Source organism: Daktulosphaira vitifoliae, unplaced genomic scaffold, assembly GCF_025091365.1.
Source record: "Daktulosphaira vitifoliae isolate Bord-2020 unplaced genomic scaffold, ASM2509136v1 Scaffold_5, whole genome shotgun sequence".
In the NCBI taxonomy this organism is placed as follows: domain Eukaryota; kingdom Metazoa; phylum Arthropoda; class Insecta; order Hemiptera; family Phylloxeridae; genus Daktulosphaira; species Daktulosphaira vitifoliae.
In genome coordinates, this window is record NW_026099576.1 from 16,214,737 (window position 1) to 16,229,322 (window position 14,586).

Sequence of the window (14,586 nt, forward strand, 5' to 3'; positions counted from 1 at the left end):
TAAAAACAATAAAAAAAAATAAATAGAATTTGTATTTATAAAAAAAAATATTACTTAAACAAAACGCACATACCTTGTGTACAGAATTTTCCTGACCAACCAGGTTGGCATTTACAAATATAGTCCTTGAGACCTTTTGGCTCACATTTGCTATCTTTGTGACACTGATTGTTAAAACATGGATCTTCGTCTTCATCTTCATCCTCATCTTCTTCTTCTTCATCCATGTTCCCTTCTTGTGGCTCCACTTGTTCTTCGTCAATCATAGATGGGCTTTGTTCCGGTTCGGGGCTGATTGGTTTAACACCTTCCTCTTCTACCATCTGCTCTTCATCTTGGAGAAGTGAACACCCCGGAGTGACTTTTTGCTGTCTGGCTGCATTCATAAAGTCTACAAGTTTATGGTTCACCCACAACTCTTTCATACAGCCTGTAAAAAATTCATTATTTTTACTAGATTAAATATTTTTTAGTCATATTATGTACTTACCATTGAAACTAGTCAAATTTCTAAGATGGAAATGGTTGAAGGCTTCAGCTCCAGGATCAGTTGGTATACCACCAATGTAAAGTGGTGAAGTTAGTCTCAGGTAATCCCTTGATCCTTCATTAATAATAGATCGGGCTATACCTCCGTCTACTCTAAGTGTGAAGTTTTTTCTGATAGCTAATAGTTCCACCATATGTTGCTTGCCATCGGCAACCATTTCAAAACTGTAAAAATAAAGGATAATTCCAGTTAATAAAAATTTAACAAATACGTAGTAGCAACATTGCAGTTGTCATATCCTTGAGAGATGGTATGACCGAGTTGGTAACGCGGCAGTGCTTAATGTGCACTATCTCGGGCGGCTTAATTTGCCGAGCGAGTGATCAATTCAGTAATTAAAGACAACATCTTTCTCTCTGTCGACTGACTAACCACTCTTCCCGAAGTATCAATGATTAAGAAACCTTCTGCTTTGAGGGCGGCCGCTATGACCTTAATTAGGCGTAAAAAAGCGATAAAAAAAAAATTGATGTCATATCTCCTTTTAACAAAAATAATTATACAGCGAAAGTACAATTTGTTTGTTTGTAGGGAATTGAACATTTTTCTTATTTATATCTTTCAAATATGAAATCCTAATTATACCATGACATTGGAGTTGTGCTTAGTTAACTAACCTATACATTGTAGACACTGGATAATTTCCTACGTCGTAGCTAACTCTGATGCGTCCGTTAAATAGTTCAACTGCCAAGTGCTCAGAATGGCCATCATACATTAAAATACCATTTTCTTGAGTAGTTGTAAAAACTACGGTAACGTTAGCTTCAGGTTTGGTTCTCAAAGGTTCAAGTTCTACGAAAGAAGTATTATGCACAAAACTTAAGCTTGTCAGATATTCGCATCGTTTTCCTGTAAATTATATATTATTTAATGTATTTACTGTTAAAAACTATTAATATATAGATTCATTTGTTTTATAATTTACCAGAATATCCAGGAGCACACTTGCATAAATAATCGTTGGTAGAACCGTTTGGAATGTAACAAATACCGTTTTTGCATTCATGGTGTTGACAAGGCGATGTCTGTGGGTACATGAGTGCTACCATAGGAGCAATGTCACAAAATTTGCCAGCATAATCACCAACACACTTGCATATATAATCATTGATGCCATCAATACACAAACCTCCATTCTAAAATTGAGTATACATATAATATTATATACATATAAGTATATATATATACACAAGTATATTTAGTTATTAAATGTATTTCTCATTGAGTTGATATTTACTTGACACATGTGATTTTGACAATCGTCGTTATTTATGGTACAGTTGTCACCTGAAAATCCAAGGGGACATTCGCACGAGTAATGAGTAGTGTGGTCAACACATTTGGCACCGTTATGACAAGGATTGAAATCTTTCGAACAAAACTGTATTTTCGTTTGACAATAATCACCTGAATGTATAGAAAATGTAAAATACTTATTTGATATTCATATATAATTAAAGATAAATTGATACCTGTATATCCTGGTTGACAACGACATTCATACGCTTGTATGAGATCAACGCAAGTGGAATTGTTTTCGCACTTGTTAGTCAGACAATCATCAAGGTTAGTCTCACAACGATCACCAGTAAATCCAGGTGTACATTGACAACTGAAACGATAATATTATTAGAAATTGTATAATATAAATAATTTTAGAAATATTATCTATACCTAAATCTGCCTTCTTCAAGAAGTTTACAAGAACCTAAATTTCTACATGGATTTCCATAACAAGCATCAATCATGTGTTCACAATGTTTTCCGTGATAGCCGGGATTACACCTGCACGTATACTGTCTTTCTGGCAATGGTTCACAAAAGCCTTCGTTTGAACATGGATTAGTGAAACATGCATTGCACTTCGATAAAATTTCTTTGCTAATTGGTTCTGTATAGAAATAAAAGTGTTTTTTTTTGTTATGTAAAGGTAATTTTTCATCTCCGTAAATATTTTTTACTAACCTTTGCAAACAAAGTTTGATACAGGAGTAGATAATAAAAGTTTATCTTTCATGGATACTGGTTCAGCGCACCTGGCTATACCAGATTCAATGAAGTCTTTTTTGATCCACTCTGCGAGCCACTGTAAACCACAATCACAGTACAAAGGATTGGATCCGATTCCCCTATAATATAAATTAATATATAATGCGATAATCTTAAAAAAATAATCATAGAATCTCTTACAAATGAGTGATTGAATCGAGACCAGAAAATGTGCCATCGGGTATTAATGATATATTGTTTCCATGAAGAGAACTAGAAGTAATAAACAATTATAATATTGGTTGATATTTAAGAAAAAAAGTATTTAACATTTTAAAACTTACATAATTCGTAAAGATTTTAAACCAGAAAGAGCATTTTTTTCGAGACACTGAAGTTTATTGTATCCCAACAGTCTATAAAAATTATATGTATTTTAATGTGGTATAACTATTATTGGATACACATTTTATATTAATAATAAACACTTACAGAGTTGAAAGTTTGTATAATTGTGAAAATGTATGATTAGACAACACGGTTAGTTGATTATTACTTAAATCCCTAAAAATAAAAATATTTTCATTAATAAGACTTCCTTAATTATTAATTTTAAAAATTAATGGGATACTCACAATCTGGTAAGGGATTTTAGATGATTAAGTCTATCAGCGTTGATTGATACGATTTCATTGACGTCTAAGTATCTAAACATTTCAAAAGAATAGTTAAAGTAAATTTAATAACAATTTAATTAGTATAAATTTTATTAAATTTTTATAACTCACAGTTCTGAAGTTTCAATCGGAATATTTTTAGGTATTTCTGTTAACTTAGCTCTGGTGCAACGGACAACTGTACCAATACAAGTACATTTGGGTGGACAGTAATTATCTCCCAAACAGCCTTGATCATTATCACCTGAATAAGTTATCGACCAAGGGTTAGTGTGCATTACTTATAAACTGTTTTATATAATTAAAAAGTACTTACCCGTACACTTGAATTCATACGATGGCAAATCATGAATTGGAACGTCCATGACGCGAGGTGGACCTGCACACCGAGGACTAGCGGCAGTGAGCCCATGTTTTTTCAACCATTCCGCAAACCAAGCCAGATGACAATTACAGTTAAATGGATTCATTTGTAAGTTACTGGAAATAAGAGATGAATTTTTATATATTATTTTTATTAACTATAGTTATATATTAAAAAAACATACAGTGTTCTGAGTGCAGGCAAGTAATCAAATGAACCAGGCATAACACAAGTTATTTCGTTGTTGAATAAAGTTCTAGAAAATAACAAATACATTTTTTTATTATTTATTTTTACTGGAACTATTATTGACTGTAAGCGTTTAATACTTACAAAATTTTTAAGTTGTGGAGACCTATAAACATTTTGTTGTGAACTTGCCGTAATTTATTCTCAGATAAATTACTAAAAAATTTAAACCAAAATTAGTATTTTATCCAAAATAAAAATAAATACGAAAACTTAATATGATTACTTACAGTTCGTACAGCTTAATGGCACCTTCAAAAGCATTAGCTTCTACACTGCTAATGAGATTTCTTTTCATTTCTAATTTCTGAAGATTTGGTAATCTACCAAAAAGTCCATCAGACTTAATTTTTGCGATTTCGTTGTCATTGATAATTCTAAAAAAAATAGTTAATGTATAATAGCTTAAATTTCTTAAAACATACAGTCTTTAATTATTTAAAATGTTTCGAAAATAATATTTTACTTACAGTTCGGTTGTATAAATCGGTATATCTTTTGGTATTTCAATTAATGATCTTCCTGAGCAATCTACAACTGTACCGTCACAAGTGCAATTGATTGGACAAAAACTGTCACTATAACAGTCACCCGCGCCTCTAGTTCTTGTATCGTCAATGCCTGCGTATTAAGTTAGTTAAGAGTATAAAAACCATATATGCAAAATATAATTAAAAAAATATGTACAGATTCAATGTTACTGAACTATCAGTGAAAGTGGCTATAATAAATAAAATATTAATAGCAAATAAGATAAATTCGTATTTATGTTTTGATATAAGTTGTATTAAAATTTTAACTATTATTATTTTTCTAAAAATTATACCTTTTATAATATAAAGTATAGTTAAAAAAAAATGTACATATAAATATATATAAAGTTAAAAATTCGGAAATATTGATTACAAAATTAAGTAAAAAAATGAGTATGTTTATATACCCCATTAGAAAATAAATTTTACCTCAGGAGGGGTTAAATGTCAATTAATTTTTTTTAATTAATTTATAATAATTAAAATAATAAACTTTAATTAGTGATCTTTTTCCAATTTGTCTTAATATATCAAGTAGTATTGCTACCAGATTTTAAGTTTTTATCATCTTTTTAGGTATCACTATTAGATGGCATTATAAAGTAAATAGCATTTAAATATTCAACTTTGAATTAAGTTTGAGTTGAATTAATTAAATGACAAAATGTTTTAAACATTAATGGGCTCTTTAATGATGATAAAATATAAAATGTTTTCTAGCAAATTAACATTTAAAATTTAATAAAAACTATTAAAAAAATATATTATTAAGCTAATCATGTTATCTAGTAATATGTTTTTAAAAAATTGGAGAAAATAAACAAAAATATTGTAAACTAAACAATTCTAGTTAGTTCCTTGACTATTAGCTGTAAAATGTGCGCCCTATGAATATTTTTTTATAAATATTTCTAATTGTATGAAAACCTTTTAAAGTTTTCTTAATACACTTCATTGACACATTTTTTAATAACATAATGATGGATAATGTCAATTATCATCCATATACTATGTATAAAAGACAAAAAGGTTAGTAAATTAAAAATTATATGTAAATAATTTGAATAAAATGAATAAAAATGAAATGATATGTGCATCGGGTCTACCTCTTAATATATTAAACTGATCAGTCATTTGTGGGGTTCCGCAAATCCTTTTGATGTTTTAAAAAATTTATAGATACAGAACAAAATATTTTTTAAATCTTCTGATTATATCCAATAATTTTACTTTTATGAAAACTTCTATGAAACCAATCTTAATTATTTTGAAACACTATTTTTACAGATGTATTTTATTTTCAGGGTATAAAATTATAAACATGATTATTACTTGATAACTTTTAGGTCATTTTTTTCAGGTCATCATAGGCAATATAATACTAGTGTTTGTGGTTTATTTACTGTTTTCCAGCAAAAGGATTTTTTTCTAAAAATACCTAGTGTTAGTCATAAAAAGTACTTCGAGATGATCCAACATAATTATAATTCTGCGATTGAAGTATCAAACCGTGTTTTAAAAAGGTTTATGGTGTTGATGTTCCTCACCAACTCGGTTTTGACTGAGAATAGGGAGTACGATCCTTCTATAGTACTCGAAACTGATCAAGATATACGGGTAGATATTATCATAGAGGAGACTTAGGTGGATTCTGGTATGACATATAACCATAATAAATACATAGCTCCGACTTTTTCAGAGGGAAATTATGTAATACTGAAAAAAATTATAATATAAACGAGGGATCCCATTTTACAGCCTCCGAGGTTAATTTTGCCTAAAAATCGCTTTGGGTGGATTAGACGTCTTGAACAGATGTACGAATCGTATTACTACGGTAAAGCTCAATAAGAGTTCGTGAAAATTAACTTAGTCTTGAGGATCATTTGTTTTCTTTCAGCTAACGTCTCCAAAAACTGTTATTTTCACTTCTCACATTTCCCACCTACCACCTAAAGAAACTTATCCATAAAAATTCTGTAAATACGTACACACGACTTTAAATATTTTGAGGACAATATTTCAAACTATTTTTTCATCGATTTATAGTAGTACATAAATTACTATTTTTATTTAATACATTTAAAATGTGTTATAATAATTAAAGTTTATAGTAATAAAAAATTGAAATCAATGTTAATAATACGTTGGCCTAGTGGGCATTTTAAATACTTCTTTGAGAAAACGACCGCAAAAAATGTTATTCTTAAAATGAACCGCATATTATCCATATAAATATTATATGTAATGTAACAATTTACATGTTTCCTTTTTGAAATACTATATTGTATGATCTCAATATATTTTTAACTGAGAATTTCTTTAAGAAAAAATAAGTTGATTATCTAAAAATTATAAGGTCGTTATAGTGATTTAGTTATCAACAATATGCCCTCAAATAAATAAAAATAGGAAAAATTTGGATTTTTTCACAATTTGATAATATAAACCATGTTATAATATTTTAAACTTACTTTCATATAATTTAAATCAAATACAGTTTAAAAAAAATTTCAATTTAATGTTGCGAATTATTTTTGTTCGTAGTTAAGTTTTTCTTTACTTAAATAAATTTTTTTTTATATTCTGAATTTTTTGTTTGCTAAGTTTTTTTGCCAATAATAATTAAAAAGTTATGGCAGTTTTAAGTAAAAAAATGTTTATAAAAAAAGTGGTAAACTTGTAATTAATCTTATATAATAATTTAAAAAATATCTTAATTATACTTATTATTAAATAATATATTTAATAGATGATTTATTTCTAAGTGTCATTTTGTTATTTATTTTTTGGATTACAACGTGTTTTTTTAGTAGTGTTTATTTACAACTAAAATAAAATAGTTAGATGTAATTTTTCTAGTAATTCTTAAAAACTATTTTGGAGAAATATTACATACATAAACCATTTCAGGTTAATCTATCCTTAAACTATAGCGCCATGAGTTCAGTGTTTATGTATGAAATATTCAGTTGTAATTAAAATAAGACTTCGTTTTTATGAAATAGTAAAATTAATAATTTACATAATAAATCTACATAAAAACTTTTTTTTGTGGTATAATTTTATGTTCTCAGAAATCAATGTTTACAAAAACTGGACGCAGTCAGTTATTAATTGGATAAGTTCGTTGAGATTTCAAAAAAAAAAGTTAGTTAACAAAATAATATTTTATGGAAGAACAGTTTATGTTATATAAATCTATTTACTTTGTGTGAAATGGCTAGTTACCATAGAGAAAGGACTTAAGTCTTTGACATTAAAATCATCGCTGGATGCATTTGCTATCAACGCCAATATAATACATTTGCGTTGTTCGATAAAATAAATCAGAAGTAAACAGGATGAAAATATTGGATAGTTAAAACTTCTAAAAAAGTTATTAAAAAGTTTGAATACCCGAGCTCGATAATTATGATTCAAAACTGGGCCGTTGACGTCCAAATGAAGTGGGCTAGAGTTTGTGTCATGGCTGCACAACTAATCATTTCTTAGCATACATATTTTTAAACTTACAATAACATAATTTTGTTATTTAAATTATATAGTAAATATATGTTAATATATGTTTATAATATGTTTTTCATAAATTAAATTTTTATAACTGAAAAAATATTGTTAAAGTATTTGATGTCTAACAACGTTTCACAGAATGAAACTTTAGTCAATCAGTCGGAATATGTAATCAACCCAACCATGACATGATTTATCCTTTATTTGTTACTTTATTTTTGGTTCATGAAAATGTTGGCTCTTTATTTTGTTTTTCAAAAAAAAAAAAAATTATTCTTACGTTCTATGTGTTATCAAAATGCCTGAGATTATTAGTTGGAAGCTGTATTTCAATCTTCGTTGTCATGATCAATTATTATGTTTTTACTTAGCCCCGAGGCTTATAAATACTTTTGTGTATAATTTCTTTAAAAACATTTTATATGTTATTTACATGTTTTATTTATTATATGTCTCTTACTTTTTTTGTATACAGATTAAATGTTTTTATAATGTGTCAATGTGTTCATTTGTTATAAGCGTCATGTTATATGTTTTTAGTAAATATAGAGGAAATCAGATAGTCAGGTAATTAAGTTACAACCAGAACCAGGCCAAGTGGACTGAAACCACGATATCCTATAAAAATTAAAGTATTCACATATAATTAGAAAACTTACTAAACATTTTTTTTCGAGACTAATTATTTTTGTCCTCGCGTCCTTATATTCCTAAATCTGATATCGATTATAACCATATTACCGCAAATTTTCGATATAATTAAAATTTATAAATAAATCCATGTTGTTCTAATAAATGTATTTGAAAATTTGAGTGAACTTACATTTAAATTTGTCATTGCTTAGTCCATCAATTCTACGTTTTTGCAACTTTTTCGGAGATTCACATCTAGCAGCCGATGTTTCTATTGGGTTTTTATGCAAGTAATCCGATAACCAACGTAAGTTACAATCACAACTAAACGGATTTCTGCCCAAATGTCTGAAATAAATAACAAAAATAAACAACAACGTACAGTTAATTTGGTAGTCTGTATTTTCTCATAAATACAAAATGTTTTATTATTTTATTCGAGTAAACGGTTCCATAGTTTGATTATTTTGATGAGTCTACTTTGACAAACACTGCGACAAAAATAGTGAACAATGGTATAAACAAAAGACGGTTGTCCAAAAATAATAATGGAGTGCACAGCTGGCGGACTTCACGATGTTCTTATTTATGACGAAAGAAAAAGACATTTTCAGAGAAGTTTTTCTTGGTAAAGTTTTCCAATGCTAATAAAGTGCTACTATTCATGACTATATTTTGTTATGAATAGGAAACCAACGGAAAAGACAGGAAATGAATATCCGGTTAGGAAAAAATCTCAAATATATCCGAGATTTTACACGTATTTATCAGCAACTGATTTAACACATTTTTTTTTTAGTTACATTTTTATAAGGACGACCGCGGACTTTATTTAATATCTCAATATAACGCAAATCCAGTCTGTGGATTTTGAATTAATTTTATTTTAAGCTTGTCGTTTATTTTTGCTTTAGCGTTGGGAAAAAAAGGAAAGAAAAAAATGTCTGACCGCATAAATTTGGACTCCGCCAAATGTTAACCTTTAATTTTTTTCACATCGCTGGTAGATTACCATAAGACTTTCACGTAAAAAAACACTTTTAAGTGTTTTGATTGTTACTTCTTACAGACTACCCTACAGTGTTTAAATTTCTTTGCCGAGGGGTTTTCAATAACTCGACAGTTTTAACATTAATTAATTCAATGCAGTTTTAATTTATTCATGAAAGCTGCTGTTTGTACCAGAGATTTTTTTCCGTTAATGAAAAATCCATTGAATGTATGGAACAAGTATTTTATATTTTTAACCCAATACACTTCGCTAATGCATTAATCCAATAGAGCTAGAGAAAAAGTAAACAAATTAAAGCTGGTATATTTTTTTCAGTCAATACACAAATAATATTCTTGGATTACGAATATCGGCAGTTGCATTATAATATTATTTAGAATATTTTTAAATAATGATGAACTAAATTAAATACATATTAGCACATGTAAATTTTGCCTACTCGATATAAAACTGAACTGTTAATGCATAATGAGAATTAAGACGATTAATAATATGGCACAGATAGTATACTTACAATGTTTGTATGCCTCTCATATAGTCGAACGTGCCGTTGGCGAGCGATTTGATATTGTTATCGTACAATGACCTAAAAAATAACAAAGCAGCGGGATTTATGTAAAGTCAACTTCGGTTAGCAAGGCTAAAAAAGGTTTGAAAGTTATGCGTTCGGGGTGTCCATTTAAATAATGCAAAGCAACGTGGGGCGACATCAGCAGTATTATATATTGAGCGTGCGGCGGCATCGAATTCACTAGCTTGTTGTGCTTTTACTAATAATAATAAAAAACTAAGGTATAAATAACTGCAACCGTATTGAATATCAGACGATAATAAAAGAGACGAGGCGAGAAATATTCATTAATATTCAGCACGTTTTGGAAATCCAAAAGAGATTGTTTTCACAGGTAATTCGAGAATGGCGTACCCACCCCCAGCCACCACGATCACCTAGTGCCTTTGGATTTCAATATTGTTTCCGTCTTGCATGTATTCATTATAAAATAAAAACTGAGAGAAAAATGTATTTATAAGAGCGCCGTATTGAATATACTCACAACAAATTGACACTGTGCAAATCTCGGAAAGCATCTTTTCTAATGCACGATATCTCGTTGGCGTTCAAAAGTCTGTAAAAGAAAAATATAACCATGTAATAACGTCGTGCCACAAGTTAGGTTGTTTGTTTTTTCTCTGTTTGTACACTCACAGCAGTTGCAGTGAAGTCAGACCGTGAAACACGCCACCGGGCAAGTCTTTGATTTTGTTGCCATACAACATCCTAAATGGAAACGCACAAAAACAATTTGATTTTAGTCGTCGTTTGTGTCTCGTCAAAAATTACACGTAGTCAAACGAATTTTACGATCAACAATTCAATTCGGTGGAATAATATTTGACAAGCGATGCAATAAGATGGTTTTCAAAAATGAAAATATATATCACAATAGAAGTAAGGACCGAGTTAAAGAACATCGACTCGTCTGCACAAATTTGTATTGTATCAGAGTACTCTGATCACGCGATGAAAATCTTATATTTTAGTAGGTACGAAGTTAAAGGAAAATATAAAATGTTATTCATGAAATCCCAACGGCCTATTTGATTTTTGCCTCCAGCGGTAAATGAGATTAACGCTAATTTTGTTGTATTCATTTTTTATCCGATCGTCCACTAAAAGGATAAAGATAAAAACTATACCGGGATGTATTATATGACGCCACCCGATAATGCCGTCGATAATGGGTTTAGGGTACCTGTTCTAATGATATACGAGTGGTTGATAGAGTATACCAGACAAAAACAAAGTTCTCGAGGCAAATTTGGAAGGTGTTCAAATTTTTAACAAAAAAAAAAAACACCTTCCAGGCAAAAGTGATAATTCTATACAAGCTAAAGTTGCTCAATAAAACCATTGGAAAATCATGGTAGGTTTTTAATGTTCTTTTTTATTCCCTGGAATTATTATATTGGTCTTGCGCCAATATAACTAGTAATACTTTTCCCTTTGACTTTCTCTAGTTTTTGTAGTGTGATTTATAATTCAAACACTAACTGGACAAATTAAAATTATAGTGTGTACCAGCAAGGCTGTTTTTTTAGGGGTTTCCCCTATTCATAAAGCTCCCTTTTTATTTATCACGTATACACGTGTATTTTTTAGCTTGTATCAAATACAATCTAAAAAATATCAACTCTTTTATGATACATAAATAAACTTACAACGAAGTTAACGACTTGAGTCCCTGAAAAGCATCTACCGATATCTTTGTTATCTGATTCTTGCTCAGGTCTCTGTAACAATTTGAATTGTATGAAATATTTTTATTCGACTATTAATTAAACATTTCGGGGAAAAACTTACATTCTTCGAAGGCGTTTGTATTTTACAAAAGCTTTGGGTAGGATTTCAGTAATTTGATTTTGTTCCAGTCTCCTGTGGTAATAATTATGGTAAAAGTCAGTACCATTAAATATGATCTAACTAAATTTCTAAAATATAATTTTGTCTTACAGTTCTACGATGTCCTCGGGGAGCTTGGTCGGCACCTTGGTCAACGACTTCTCCCTGCAGTTTACAATGCCCCCCTCTTCGCAAGTACATGGGTGTGGACAGGAGGACTTTTGATCTTCAACTGCAGGACCGCATTCCACCGTTTGACCGTTGAAATCGCCGTCTTTAATAGCATATATAAAAAAAACGTAAATTACATCATCGATATTATTTTTATTAGCGGCCTGAGTGTTGCTTGTATAAAATGGTCATAAATACAATGTACATAAATATGCATAAGACACTGTTTAAGTGATATCATACTGTAAACAAGCGCTACTACTTATCATTCACCTCTGTGTTATGATAAACAACTGCAACTAATGAGGTTGTACATAGAGTTTCACATACCTTGTACAACTGTTAATAACTAATCGAATAGAAAAAGTTATGTTTCGGAAAAGATACACTTAAGTGGCTTGTAATTATTGAAAATAATAACACCATTTATTATGCAAGTGAATTATTGTATTTCTAGTTTCGTTCAATTTAATATAATTTAATTTAATTTGATGAATTAGGCTTTTGTATTATATGTTTTGGCTAAATGTATAATATTAATGATGATTACCGCATTGCATATGGAATTTGTGCATATCGGATAGAGGTAAACCAGCCATGTTTGGAGGTCCGTGGCAGTAAGTAGACGAACCTAGTCTTGGGATTCTCGGTAGCCATTGTTGGTAAAGCCAATCTAACAAACAGTCGCATTGAAATTTGTTATCAGACAATCGGACGTTTCTCAAACGGTAAAGATCCGAAAACAGCCCGGAAGGCAAAGTGGTCAGATTATTGTTGTTTAATGTTCTGTCAGGTGCAAAAATTAATATTAAATTTATTTTTAATTTTACAAAAAATGAAAAATGATTTCTTACAGTATTTCCAAGTCTTTGAGTCCTTTGATTGACTGTTCGTCGACACAAAGCAGTTGATTGTTGTCCAACAACCTGTAATCGATCAAAGATAATGTAATTTTATTCTAATTAATACCAAAAATTATAATAGAGGTCAATAATGAATTCATTTTTCGTTGAACGTTTACTTTATTCACACTTTGTACGAAGGGGAAAAGTAACGATGAATGATGCGTATCGAAAAAGTTTCAGTTTTCAAAATACTTGACTATATTTATTTTTATTTTAGTAGACATTATCATTGCGGTCGATTAAAAAGAATGAACGAAACCCTCCGGTAAAAGACATTTCACATTACAATAGGAGAATATTGAGAAAAACAAGCATTATAAAAGGAGACAATGAAATAATAAATTGAAGTTAAATTTCCAACAAGTAAATATCTCCAGTAGGTTTATTATTTATACCTGCTGTTTACATTTTTATTATTTACTTACAGCGTTCTCAGAGCTTGTGCACCTTTAAGCGTGTTCTTTCCAATGTAAAAAAGTTGATTGTGACTCAAATCTCTGTAAACAAATTAGAAACAAAACCGTTAGTACTTTTCATTTGACAAATAATATTTTGCACAAAATATACGAATAAAAAAAATACATCAGTTATAAAATTTCATTGTTTGTTAGTCAATTGTCATTGGTTGAATATTTTTCCAAAGAATAATGCTTTAATAGAATTGATATTTTGTTATAGTAAATTTAGTGAATTTTTTGTTGTGCTAAAGCTATCAAGTTTTCAAAAAGTGTTTTCAATTAGAGGCGTTTACACTAAATGTTAGTTATCAAAATTAGATTTATCGATAGGGCAAAAATTAGTTCACTGTCATTAAATTTTATTGTATTTATGTTGTTCTATTCACTTTCGTCAATGAACATCATCTCCTCTAGGGTTTGTCTAGAGATTTACCGTAAATTATCTACACATGCCACTGCATAAAATAAAAGGAGTATTGCCAGCTGTGTTATATTTGGGTAGATTTTTATTTTTACTAGTCTATAAAGAATAAAATAAACTTTGTGTGTGCGGATTTATTAGGCTCCGGAAGGCGTAAATGATGAAAAATGAAAAACTAACAAGATACAGGTACGAACGCAAAATGAATTCAACGAACAAAAGATAAATGTATACATTTTTAACGTCAAACAATACAAAAAAGTAATAAAATTCAAAGTGAATATTTTGGTTTTTTATTATGAACAAATTTAGTTATGCGACGTTTTTGGCTTAAAGTTTGATTAAAAAACGTGAAAAGAGTAACGTTGTGTAAAATTAAGAGAGAATACGAAAGCAAAATTTAATTGCTTAGTGACTGCAATACCAGAAATAATGTTTGCGCTCATTCGTTTTTAATTGCGTTTAAACGAACCCCGTAAATTGTGATTAGGAGACGTAATAAATGCTGGCGATTAGTATTTTGCAATTAAAAACCAAAGTTCGGTTTAGTTAGAAACGGAATAGGTTCAACGACAAAAATTGAACTGTCTTTTTTATCCCGGAGGTTTTTTTTATTTATTATGAAAATCCTCGGCCTCTAGGGATACAACCGATGTGATGTAATCTATATGATAATACACGGGGAATTCCGGTAGTAATATCAGCTG

At 29.6% G+C, this 14,586-nt stretch overlaps 1 protein-coding gene across 1 annotated transcript in view; it reads right to left on the minus strand.

Annotated features, from left to right (window-relative positions):
* Positions 1 to 14,586, minus strand: part of LOC126907254 (protein slit) — a 96,100-nt gene that overhangs the window by 1,650 nt on the left and 79,864 nt on the right. Inside the window, exons 5-32 of the mRNA XM_050688380.1 lie at positions 13,426 to 13,497; positions 12,950 to 13,021; positions 12,646 to 12,881; positions 12,036 to 12,198; positions 11,886 to 11,957; positions 11,744 to 11,815; positions 10,731 to 10,802; positions 10,579 to 10,650; positions 10,038 to 10,109; positions 8,702 to 8,859; positions 4,303 to 4,453; positions 4,063 to 4,209; positions 3,917 to 3,988; positions 3,768 to 3,839; positions 3,536 to 3,699; positions 3,331 to 3,463; positions 3,178 to 3,249; positions 3,035 to 3,106; positions 2,887 to 2,958; positions 2,744 to 2,815; positions 2,519 to 2,682; positions 2,228 to 2,444; positions 2,026 to 2,165; positions 1,791 to 1,960; positions 1,479 to 1,689; positions 1,168 to 1,402; positions 491 to 714; positions 74 to 430 (exon numbers count right to left, since the gene is read on the minus strand). Of these exons, the coding sequence (XP_050544337.1) occupies positions 74 to 430; positions 491 to 714; positions 1,168 to 1,402; positions 1,479 to 1,689; positions 1,791 to 1,960; positions 2,026 to 2,165; positions 2,228 to 2,444; positions 2,519 to 2,682; positions 2,744 to 2,815; positions 2,887 to 2,958; positions 3,035 to 3,106; positions 3,178 to 3,249; positions 3,331 to 3,463; positions 3,536 to 3,699; positions 3,768 to 3,839; positions 3,917 to 3,988; positions 4,063 to 4,209; positions 4,303 to 4,453; positions 8,702 to 8,859; positions 10,038 to 10,109; positions 10,579 to 10,650; positions 10,731 to 10,802; positions 11,744 to 11,815; positions 11,886 to 11,957; positions 12,036 to 12,198; positions 12,646 to 12,881; positions 12,950 to 13,021; positions 13,426 to 13,497 (3,806 nt within the window). The remainder of the gene's footprint in view (positions 1 to 73; positions 431 to 490; positions 715 to 1,167; positions 1,403 to 1,478; positions 1,690 to 1,790; positions 1,961 to 2,025; positions 2,166 to 2,227; positions 2,445 to 2,518; positions 2,683 to 2,743; positions 2,816 to 2,886; positions 2,959 to 3,034; positions 3,107 to 3,177; positions 3,250 to 3,330; positions 3,464 to 3,535; positions 3,700 to 3,767; positions 3,840 to 3,916; positions 3,989 to 4,062; positions 4,210 to 4,302; positions 4,454 to 8,701; positions 8,860 to 10,037; positions 10,110 to 10,578; positions 10,651 to 10,730; positions 10,803 to 11,743; positions 11,816 to 11,885; positions 11,958 to 12,035; positions 12,199 to 12,645; positions 12,882 to 12,949; positions 13,022 to 13,425; positions 13,498 to 14,586) is intronic.